Genomic DNA, 12,296 nt, shown 5'->3' on the forward strand with positions numbered 1-12,296 from the left:
TAAAAAAAAATTACATATGACTGGTAATAAAAAATATTTAAAAAAAAACTCATCAATTTACCTTTCAAATTAAAAGAAAATTAGAATGTTTTTATTCTAAGAATTTGAATTACGAATGATAAGACTTTATTGTTTTAGTTTTTCAACAAGACTGGTCCACCGATTCATAGAGGTAATTTTAACTTTACTACAAAGAGCTACGCCTGCGACAAAACTTAATATATAAATATTTTTTATATGAACATTTTGTTTTTTACCTATACTTGTCTGATAAAGCGTACATTTTAGGTTTTAAAACTAAATATAGTCGTGAACAACAAAACTAGCTTTAGCGACAGTTTCTGCACTCATTTTAATAAAACAAAAACCTAAACATTCCAAACAGGGAAAGACAGCTAAACCAATTAGTTTGTTCAGGAATCTACCACTAGTTTCCGTTGGAGGGCGCTTTAATCGAAATAGACGTTACTGAAAGGTACTGACACAAGTGACACTGCAGAATTATTTCAAAGAGAATATACTGACACTTATAATAGCCCACTGTAGTTTAGCCGAGAACAGCTTTCACGAAATTCAACATCAAGAATCGTCTGCAGTTGACATCTTACAAACAACATAGAACAGAACAAAAAAAAAAGAAGTTTGGTTATTTCGCGGGTGGATAAAGCTGGTCGTTAACTGTAAGCACAAATAAAATGGGAGGACACCTTTTTTTTATTCTGTTTTCCTATTCTTTTGTCAATTTTCTTTTCATACGTCGAGTTGTATATTTGACATAACACGTTGACATGGCTTTCGAACAAGCTTAGACGTGCACCCCCAACGCAGCCTCTGGTTGTTCTTTGAATCCCATTTCAAATTGTTTATTTGTTTTACCGAAAGAAGAAAAAAAAACTCATTTTATTTGTTTATTTTATCTAACTGTCAAGGAATCTGCGTCTTTTACATTACGAACCAAAAACTGATTCTTGGAATTCGCACTTGAGTTGCTCTAACAGGCTTGTCTTTTTAAGTCTCTGTTACGATAGTTAATCGTTTATTTTAAATTTTAAAAACTGCAACCACACGTGAAATCGAAAAAATTTGTTCTTATGCGACAAGTATTCTTAGAAATATGCTATAGAAGTCCAAAAGCTTATGGTGCTCTTTATTTAACGATGCTGAAAGATTTTTCCAAAACAAAAATACTGTTTTCTTAGCTTAAAACATTAGAATTTTTTTATTTTTTATAATGTATAGTTTTTATATCAAAATTGATATCGTTTATTTATAAATTTGTTGTTCGAAATATTGTTTTACGTGAAATACATGATGCACTCTCAGAAATAAAACACTCATTTTTGACAATCCTTGAGCTGTTATTCGTTAATTTTGAAAATCATTTCGTCATGGAATTTATTCGTCTCAAATAAATGACAAAAATATTTCCTCACCTCGGAACCACATCGCAGTGCATTATGGGAGATTGATAATTAGTATGAAGATTAGACGATCGAAAAATAAATTGAGAGAACAAGCCGACTGGCAGTATGGTAGTCAAGGAATTGGTCTCATACCACGAAGATTTCAGGTTCAAATCCCATTTCTGGCATATATGCAATTTATCTCTCTGCTCCATCTGTACCTGTGTTGTTTAGGCAACATTGTGTTACTTATATGGTGGCCACGATATACGTATTAAAAGAAGAGTTAAATCATTAGGCGCTTCGAAATTTTTTTTATTAATTTGTTTGGAAAAAAAAGTCGAAGGACGTTATCTTTCTTTAATTTTGACGATAATTATTTCGTCACTCAGAAGAAATTTGTGCTCGGAACATGTTCCAGGAAACGGTTTCGACAAAATTGTGGCTTGGAGCATCTATTTTTTTTACAGTGCATATGTTTAGTATAGGTGTCAGTGGTTGACCAAAATTTTAAGTAGTACTAGAACCCCGCTATAATGAACCTGGGATATATTGAACACTCGGATGTAACGAACTTTTTAGTGGTTCCTTCAGGACTTATGTTTAACTAACTTTATTGTATATGGCTATAGTGGACAGCTAAAGAATTGGTTGTTTATGTATAGTGGGCTATAATTAAATTTCTCCAATTTTATATGAGCAAATTTTGCGATTGCCAATGACGGTATTCGCTTATACTGTTTTTTATCTTATTCTTGCACGCTCTTCGCTTTTAAACCAGAGCAAACAAGTTGGTAAGCTTCACCCCCCCTCTATGTCGAAGAAGAACAAGAAATTTCGGTACCTTATATCTCGAAATTGGAATTGGTATGCTGTGAATTTATTTTAATGCAGAAAATAAAGATTAAAAAATACTCGATTCTTTATTACTTTAATTGTTTGTATGTAAACCGGTTAACTCGAATTTAAATCGAATTGTAGACAATCAGAAATCACTAATTTCATTAATAGAAGGTTAAAACTAATCATTTATTTTCTTTTTAATAGTTAATTTGTTATCTGTTTGTTCAGTTAATATTTTACGAACAAATCATGCACTAGCGTAATCACTATTTCCTACAATACTATTGTCATATGCTAAAAAAATTGTTTTGTAAAGAATTTAGATATAATGATTTGTTTATTGTTCAAAGTAGAGTTATTGTTGGGTCCACAGACTATAAAGGGGTTCTATTATTAAAATCATGTCTCTAAAATAATTATTTTATGCGTTATTATTTATGTTGAGTATTATGATATAATAATTGGGCAATTCAGATACGGGGTTTTCAACTCCAAAAACAAGAGGTTTTATTGCGGCAATAATTCAAATTTTAGCTCAAAACTTTTAAAATACTTACAAAGCCATGTTTGTCTGAGATATTGTTTGTGATTTTCAGTTTGTGAAAGGAGACAACTTTCTGCATCCATTGTTCACCAGTGGATGGTGAATCAGGATGGATATACATCCTCTTGGGCATCTCGGGGTCGGCCTTCCCTGCCACTACCCACCGGCTATTATGGAATTTATACCGACAATCGTCTGCTGCTACAATGTCCATCAGTAGAATGTATTTAGCTTTCTTGTCTAGGCCGCTCACCCGGACTTTGTAGGCAGGAAACATACGTCTATAATAACAAAATTAATATTGTTAAAAAATATCCACATTTTGATTAAATATGCATTTTATTAAATTCATCTATAATCTAAATTTTGCACTTGCTTTTGATTTATATATTTTTAATTTGTTTGATATCATCTTTGTTATTAATTCTAAATTTAAAACAACTGGAAACATGAAAATTTTTAAGGGATAAATTTTTTGATAAATGAAACTTTTTCATAAATCCATACTTACAGAAATCATTTTCTTTAAAAATAATATTTTTAGAGATTGAGTGATTTTCAAATTTTGTTTGTTTCCGATAGATATTTCTGAAAATAAATATAGCAAAAGAGGAGATAATATGTTGCGTTTCTACTTCCTCTCAGCATCCTTTTATAAAGAACAATTCAAGTGTCCAATGAAATAAAAAGTGGTAATACCTATGTGAAGCATTTATTCCACAGTCCCAAGATTGTTCTCTCAAGCATAATATGCAAGCCTGCTAGCTACTACGATTTCTGCAAATATATTTTATAGACTGGTAGATATTTAAAAATCAAAGCTTTCAAAACTTTTGGTACATTTGCCTACATTTTAAAAGCATCACAACGAAAGTACCGGACGAAAGCGGCGCTGTATATGAACTTTTAAATCATTTATACGAAGTGGTTTGGCTTATAAGTTGAACAAAAAGTAATTAAATAAACATAGCTACCTCTAGTATAAATTTTTACAAAAAGCGTAGTAAGTTAGCAGCCCTGAATATGTTAGTAATGAAAATGTTTCTAATTTGAATCTCATAACAAATCATTTCGCGCCGACTGTCACAAATACGTGCCAGCATAAAACCGTATCAATCAGGGTAAAAAGATAAAACTGGTAACCAAAGTAGTTCTTTACCAGTTTATTTGTGGGAGGGGTTATAATTGCTTGACTTATTTAATTCACCATTACTTTAGTTCAAAATAAAATTATTTAGTTTTATTTTGAACTAACATTGATTATATATATGATTAAACTAACAATATTTAAAGTAAAAGCAAAGTAAGTCTTTCAAATTAGCAACGCCAACATTTAAGCTACCGTTTTCTATTTATTTACATCCTGATTCTGATTTTGCACGAATGCTTTTATGAATCACCCGTCCCCAAGGGGTTAACATAGCTAAATTAAACAACAAACAGAAAAAATGAATACTCAAATATCATTAAATGTTTTTGGCGCAATAATTTTCATATTTTTGCTTCGAGTAAAAATTTCGTCTATTTCATGTATCAAAATTACTATCGTCACTTCTTCAAAGCAAGGAAATGTGCCGGTATATATATATATATATATATATATATATGTAGNTATATATATACAACGCAAGAAGGATAAACAAAACAGAGAGATAAATTACATCCATGTCCGAAGCGGGATTCGAACCCGGGATCATCCTGGAGTAAAGTCAACTCCTTGATCAACATAAAGTCCGGTCGTATCATCATTCTAATTTCGATCATCTAGTCTTCATTATAATTAACAATCTCCCATAATGCACCGCAGTGAGTTTCCGAGTTTGGGAAATATTTCCTTCATATAATCAAGGAGCTTCCGTTTCGTCATAAATCACGCGATTTTGTGTCAAAATGATTCTCAAAATTATTGAAATGCAACTCAAGGGTTGCTGAATCGTCAAAAGTGAGAGTTAAGTTTTATTTCTGAGAGTGCCTGGTCGTATCAAAAAGGAAAGAAAATTTTGTGACAATTTCCTTCTTCAAGATTAAAACAAAAGAGGCGAAAATAGCGAGAATTTTTTATAACGACTACCCGAGATATGGAAGGGGTTTAAATATGAGGATCTACCTCATTCGCAATCTGAAATAGAAATATCTCATTGGTATGTGATTTCCTAGATTTATCGAAGCAGCTGCAAAAGCTGGATCGTAAAGCCCCCACAATTAGCGACCTTACTCAACAAGCTTATTACTTTGCAAGACAGCTGTTTGGAACCTATAAATATTGATATCGATAATGAGAAAAACAAACACGAAGAAATTCAACTATCTCCTTCCAACAACGCCTATTAGATATCCGGCCCACAAAACAACCACAAAATAACAAGAATCAGGTGTCGTTTATGATGATAAGATCGACAATAACAGACTTCGACGTTTTTACCTTTTTACGACTTGTTTGCGTTGGATGCATTTGTTTTCGAAAGATTGCGGAGAAAAGTCCAAAATTAATGATTTCAAATGCTTCGGGAATAGCACCGGATGTGTTATATCTGGTTGTGAGAGGCGCCGATGGTCATAAAAATGTGTTTTTAATAGCGCAAAATGCGATAATTTAGTTGGAATTATTGGTATATTTTAGCAATTTTTGACTTCTGTCGGTAATTTGATGTCATTAAATATAATATAATATATAATATCGCTGTTATTATAAGAAATATTATATAAGCTTCTGGTGTTATAATTTGAAAGCAAAATGTAAATGAGGAAGAAGAAAATTAAGATAGTAACTTTATTCTTCGTTTGTTGTTTGACAACATTTTCTGAAATGTCTTCTAATTTTTCTTTTTTTCTTTTATCTTTAAATTAGCATTATTATTATTATTTTTTGAAAGGAAAATAAGAGATGAGTTTTTCAAAAATAATGCTTGAGATTTTATCATGACACTAAATAAATTGTTTAACCGTAACGATATCGATTTTTGAAGTTTTCCTGAGATTTGCATGTTTTCCTCCTGGTTACAATTCCCATTAAAGACGGCAAAATCTGCATCTAAAAATCTATGAAGATCTACAATTTATACGGAGATCTATAATCAACATCTTTTTCATAAAATATTTTATTTTTATGTGCTGCAAAAGGAACACTAAAAGGTGCAGAAATCGCGTAAGAAACATGCAACAGAAATAACTATTAAAGAAATTGAAAAAAAATTAATAATTGAAGGCAAAAAATTATTAAAATTATTGAAGTCAAAGCAAAAAAGTGAAGGAAAAAAAAAACTGGATGTAAAAAGTCATTGCTTGAAAAAATAATAATATCGTCGTGCTGTTATAGCTATTGATAAGAATTAAATCTTTTAAGGACCCTTAAATGAGGTTCAGGAAATTTAAGAGCAAGAAAATTGTAAGGATTAATATTGAAAAAGAGTACTTTAAAAATATTGATTTATGTAGAAATTAAAGCAAATATTTTTAAGAATTAAATGTATTTGAACTTTAAATTTCTAAGAATACAGACATTTTAAATATATTTTTTAATGTTTCAATACTTAGAAAAGGTACAGGTGATTTTTTTGATATTTCTCTGATTGTCACTGTTAATACAGAACCATCTCTGAATTCAGATACAGAACCGTTGAATAATCGTTTTTGAAAGTTCTGAATCTCTCTAGTGAGCTTTCTTATATAACAGTTAAATCAAATTTTCCCCTCCGAATTATGCCCATCTAAATTGTTTCGTTATTCATGATATTCCGTAATTTCTTATATTACGTCTATTTTACATCATGAATTATACGTTACACGTCATGATGTAAACTTATAAAAGCACGTAAATCATGACGTAAACCAATAAAAGTAAGCATCAATATTAAAATTACGATAATTCTTACATTTATACTTCCTCTGATTCACAGTGAATCACTAAAAAATTTCTAAATCTATCATATACCACTAAATCTATAATATTTAGTCAGTAATTAAGTTTAAAATCTAAACACCGCATGGATGCAAGAACTCCATGGACTTGTTTTATAGTAGCAGAAGGAAGAGTTTTTAGAGTAGTTCGCTTTTTGGAGTTTAACCCATTGTGAATTGTGTAATTGCATTTTTATCAGATTACAAAAACATCTTTTTGAAAATAAATCTATCACGTTTAGTTTGAAATAAGTTAAAATCTAAGTTTAAAATCTAAACACCTTATGGATGTAAGATCTCGATGGGTTTGTCTTATAATAGCAGAAAGACGGAACGTTTTTGGAGTATTATTTCTTCGCTTTTGGAGTATAACTGATTGTGAATTGCATAATTATATTTTTTTCTGATTACGAAAAAATCTTTTTAATAAAGATGGGTTTAATTTCTGTGAAAAAGATGATTTCGTTTGTATTGAGTCAAATTAGTTCTGCGGAAGTGTAAAGCTATTTGTTATTTTCAATCGCGTAAGTTTAGGTTTAGCTGTTTTTAAGCGACGAATGTTATTTTTTTTTTCAGATTTAAAATTTCTTTTAGTTTTTTTCAAAACTTAAAATCCTGAAATTAACATACAATTTCTACTAAAACTGATTTCATTTCAGTTCATGTGGCTTACAACTTCAGGGGTCTGTCCAGGCCTGATTCACTACCGTTTAGCGGTACCTTTACAAATTCAACTTTAGGAAAAACGGTAGTTTTACAAAATATTCTTTCTTAAAATTTTATTTTTGTATCCCGTAAGAAACGATAAATCCATATTTTTATCATATTTTTGTGTTGATTTTTTAATATAATTTTTAATTTTCACTAATTATGTCTAAAATTTCACAAAATAGGTACCTCTTAGAAAAACTTAGACAGACCCCTGAATTTATTTATAAGCAGATTCAGAAAAAACGACAAAACACAGCAGACTAATCGGAAGTGGCTCAAATCACTGCTTTTTGCATCTCAGCATAATGATGCTCATTTTCCACACCGGTTCCATAAATTCAACATGGCCCCCAATTACAGCTGTCGTATCCTCGTCTATCTTCCTTTTTTTCTTTTATTTTTTATCTTTGTTTCGCCTTTCACCTATTCATTCTTCTTCTGTGGTTATTAGTGTCCTCTCATGAGTAGGACATGTCCTTAAATTTTCCGAGCTGCTCCCCACCCCACCCATTCACAGCCTTCAGGTGGTCAGGCTTAATCACACGCCATCACCCAATCAAAACAAAGCCCTCGGAATAGTTCAGAACTACCAATAACAACCAATCCTTATGTTATTCCACTGCTTTCCCCCCTTTATTCAGTCCCCTTCCTGGTAACCTGGAAGAGATAGATCAGGGAGAATGCCATTTGCAGGGAAAAGTATCATTAGAGACGAAAGCTGGGTTTGAGCAGTTAGTAGAACCTGGAAGTTACAACAATAGATGGATATAAGTCATACCGCTAGGGGGAGGGTAGAGTAAGGTGGTTGTTCTTAGCCACGATTTGTACATGGAACATCGAAAACATCCGTTCCCACCCATCCACAGTGGCTGATAATTTTTTTCCTCAACATCATTTAACCCTCTAGTGTTGTTTTCCTCTTTCTGGGGGATCTTGTCTCGGTGCGATTTCTCGGCAGTATAATGCAATTAATTTCTGTGGGAAACGCTTCATTTGGTCACTGTACTAGCTTGTAGCTCGCTGAGACTTATGGGGTCGATGAGTCTGGAAACAGGCTTTTCCTGTTATTACTAGATAATCACCAGTATGAACCGCAGTAGAATGAGTAGCTAATTGATTTTTTGGGAATATTATAGGAACTGGGAAATATTTACTTATATGTTCAATATTTTAAATAAATAAATGGATCTGAAACAAATATTGTGTTACCTAAATGTTTCAATCAAATAAAAAAATCGTAAAAGAAAAATCATAATAGAGAAATTTCAGACGGAAGCTAAATAATCTTTTATTTAACTTGTTTTAATATGTTATATCACTCAAATTGTGGGGATACCAATTTACAAAATTCTCTATACTTTTTTTGATCGAACTAACCCGCATTTGCGTTACATGAAGAGGAAAACAACAAAAACCTCCCCTGGTTAGCTTATCGGCAAGGGGAATCTAACACATGATCAATGAGGAAATTATTAATCAGCACTGTGGCCAGTGCGAGTTGGGTACAAAATTTATATTGAGATGCTATCGCTGGGATTCGAACCCGGTCTACCTCCTTGGATGGCGAAAATGATTTTAAAGCGCCCCCTCTTTCTAAGAAGAAACCAACATTATTGAGTATTGCCTACTGCATTGGCTTCAATGTTTTAACGCAGTTGTACAAAGCTCAAAATAAAAACGGACCACCTTGAATAACTTTTGATATAATTATCTTATCTTCGCGTGATAGGACTCATTCTTAATGGTCCGAGTAGGTGACCTCAAATATGCTAATTAATTAGTACAGATGATTTTCAAAGAGAATATATACGATTATTGATATATTTTTAAATATGAATTAAAAAAAAGTTTCAATTTGCTTTTTTTTTTTAAATTTTATATTTTAGTACAAATATAATTTCGATAATATAACAGATTTCTTTTTAGTAACTATTAGATTGTTTTTTATAGTTATTAAAAATTATTATTATTTCCTTAATTTACAAAATAAATTATTGATAAATTTTTGAATATGAATAAAAAAAAATTTGAAGATACATTTTTTTGGATTTTATATTTCATCAGAAATATGATTCCGATAATCTGAAAGATTTTTTTAGTAGCTGTTAGATTGTTTTTTATAATTAAAAAATTATCATAATGTAGTTTTGCTGGTCTAGAGCGCCAGAAAAAAAATATATAAAACGGGCACCCATGTCCCACATGTGTCAACGGGGTAATAGAAAATGTATCGAAAAACTGTTTTAAACTTTTTTACTTATGCTTAAAATTACTTTTCAAATAATTTAAAGTATCTTTTTGTAGTTTTATGAAATATTTTTGTAAAGAAATGATATTTTTTTTACAAATGCAATTGCAAATAATCAAAGCGGATAATTTTTATCAAAAACTTAATTAAGATACTTTGTTGTATAAAAAATCAATGGAAAAAAGTTATTACGGTGTTCATTTTCTTTTAAAATAGAAAAGTATTCTGCATAAGTGAGTAATATTGAATGCATATAACCTTCAATATTAGCTCTATTCAACAACATTTTGTCTCCATCTTTTAAAAAAGTGCTATTTAATAATAATCATATTTTTATTGCAAACTACGATACAATAATAGAGAAATACTAATAATGCTGTATCTTAATCTTTTGTCATAAATCCGTTAACTATAACGTCAAAGATATCCTTCAAAAGTCAAATAGTTTCCTTCATACCTTTTCATTACTCAACATGAGCTCACGGATAAGGCATTTGAAATACCGGACATTGGCTATGAGACAAAGAGCCGTGGCTGTGTTGGAAGCAATTTAAGTGTCACCAACGTCTGCTAGGGAACAAATGACACTATGTCAAAGTGGCGACTGGTTTACTAATGACGCAAATGTTGGGTTTCATGTAATAGAATGAAAAAGCATTCTAAACAAGCTTGCCGAAGCAAGTGTATTTAAGTTACTATTTTTTTTATGGGATCTAAATGTAAATTTCTTTTTGCTGTGAAAAATCAAAAACGTGGCCCTCTAAAGTGTGTATGGGAAATTCTATATAATGTTACAATATAATAAATTTCAAAGAATATAAGTATTACACAACTACGCTTTTTTCAAAAAATTCTTCCCAAAATGCGGGTAAAATAGCCTAGATTTGTTCCTGGGAAAGATTTAAAATTATCTTGAATGAATTATTATCTAATTTGCAGCCTGTTTCATTTGTTTCGTGCTCTTGGTTAAATATTTAAATGTGATATATATTTAATATTTAAATATAATACATACAGGAAAAGAAAAAAAACCCTTCAAAATCTTTAAAAATGCGACTTTATAATACATATGGGAGTAAAATCTGGACAATGACCAAAAAGATGCAAATGACCTGCTGGTGCTAGAGCGAAAGGCCCTGAAGAGAATAATAGGACCTATTAACGATAGAGGTGAGTGAAGAATTAGGTCCAAGAATGCAAGAACCAAGCCAAGAGGCCGTCCAAGGAAAGGACGGTGCTATTGATTACTTGGAAATAATGAAGTTTTGTAGGTGGAGGGAGAAGTCAGACCAGATGGTTACACGAAATAGAATTATGGAGAAAGCCAGGGCGCACTGAGGGCTGTAGAGCGATAGAAGAAGAATATATCTAGGGATTAATCAAATAATGAAAGCACTTTTATACGAAACTCTACGTAAATAAATTTTCTCTCAGCAGCAAATGGTTCAGAAGACTTTATATGGTAAAACTGGTGGCACAATTTGAAAAGTCTTGCAGGAAGCTTTTAAAAATGACACCATTTTTACCAGTGGAAAGTTTGAAACGAACGCACTCTCAGAAATGAAACTCCTTTTTTTGACGATTTAGCAATCCTTGCTAAGTATTCCGTCAATTTTAGAAATTAGTTCGTCTCAAAATCATGTGATTTGTAACAAAATGCGAAATCTCAAATAAATGACTAAAATTTCCCTAACTTAAAAACTGATCGTAGTGTATTTCGGGAGATTGTTAACTATAATGACGAAATTATGATGGACACTGGACGATCGAAAATAAAGAGTCGAAAAAAGTGGATCCTCCTGTATGGTGGTCAAGCAGTTAACCTCGTACCAGGTATAGTGGGTTAGATTCCCTCTTGGGTGTGGATCTAATTTTTATCTCTGAGTTCTATTTGTAACTAGGGTGACATTTTATTATATTTTTATTAAGATGACATTCATCCAGCTATATATGGTGCCCACGATAAAGTGAATATTAGAAAAATTTGATACATTAGACAATGCGATTTTTTTTGGAAAAAAATGGAAAAACGAAATAATATGTTATAGAGAAGCCTGCCAAGTTGACCACCTTTGTAAGTTGGACAACTACATAAGTTGACCTCAATTATCAAGAACGGAATTTTTCCTATATAATATAAAGAAGCAAAACCTTTGTAACTTGACCACCTGTCTATCTTGTATGTTGACCACTGAAATAAGTTAATTTTGTCTAGGAGTATTATGAAATTCTATTCTAAAACCCTCATAAGTTGACCAGAAAAAAAAAATTCAGAAAATTTTCTGTCATTTTGCAATGTATGTTAAAATTTCACTTGTTTGGTGAAATAGTGTAAAAAGCTAATCTAAACCCTTTTGTGAGTTGACCATCTGGGGAAACTGTAGGGGGTCAGCTTTTGACCATTTCCTTCATTCAAAACATTGGGCTAATGTAAAGTCTAAACAATAGCGCCAAACAACAATGGGGGAATATTTTAATAACAAATAGGTTTGTAAGTGTAGTAATAACAGAATAAATTTTAAAGTGTTCAAATAATTTTGCTTTGTTAAAATTTTCAAATGGCATGTTTTCGTGTTCTGATATTTTAAGAAATTTTTTTTATTAAACACTTTACACGCATAACTAACAAAATAACTTTTTAAAAAAAGTT

The 12,296-nt window shown here is 31.2% G+C and overlaps 1 protein-coding gene across 1 annotated transcript in view; it reads right to left on the reverse strand.

Annotated features, from left to right (window-relative positions):
* LOC107453177 (T-box transcription factor TBX3) overlaps nucleotides 1-12,296 on the reverse strand; it is a gene marked incomplete at its 5' end in the record, with an annotated part of 74,716 nt that overhangs the window by 23,644 nt on the left and 38,776 nt on the right. Inside the window, 1 exon segment of the mRNA XM_016069885.3 lies at nucleotides 2,804-3,071. Coding sequence (XP_015925371.2) covers nucleotides 2,804-3,071 — 268 coding nt within the window.

This window comes from Parasteatoda tepidariorum, chromosome 6, assembly GCF_043381705.1.
Source record: "Parasteatoda tepidariorum isolate YZ-2023 chromosome 6, CAS_Ptep_4.0, whole genome shotgun sequence".
NCBI classification, from domain to species: Eukaryota; Metazoa; Arthropoda; class Arachnida; order Araneae; family Theridiidae; genus Parasteatoda; species Parasteatoda tepidariorum.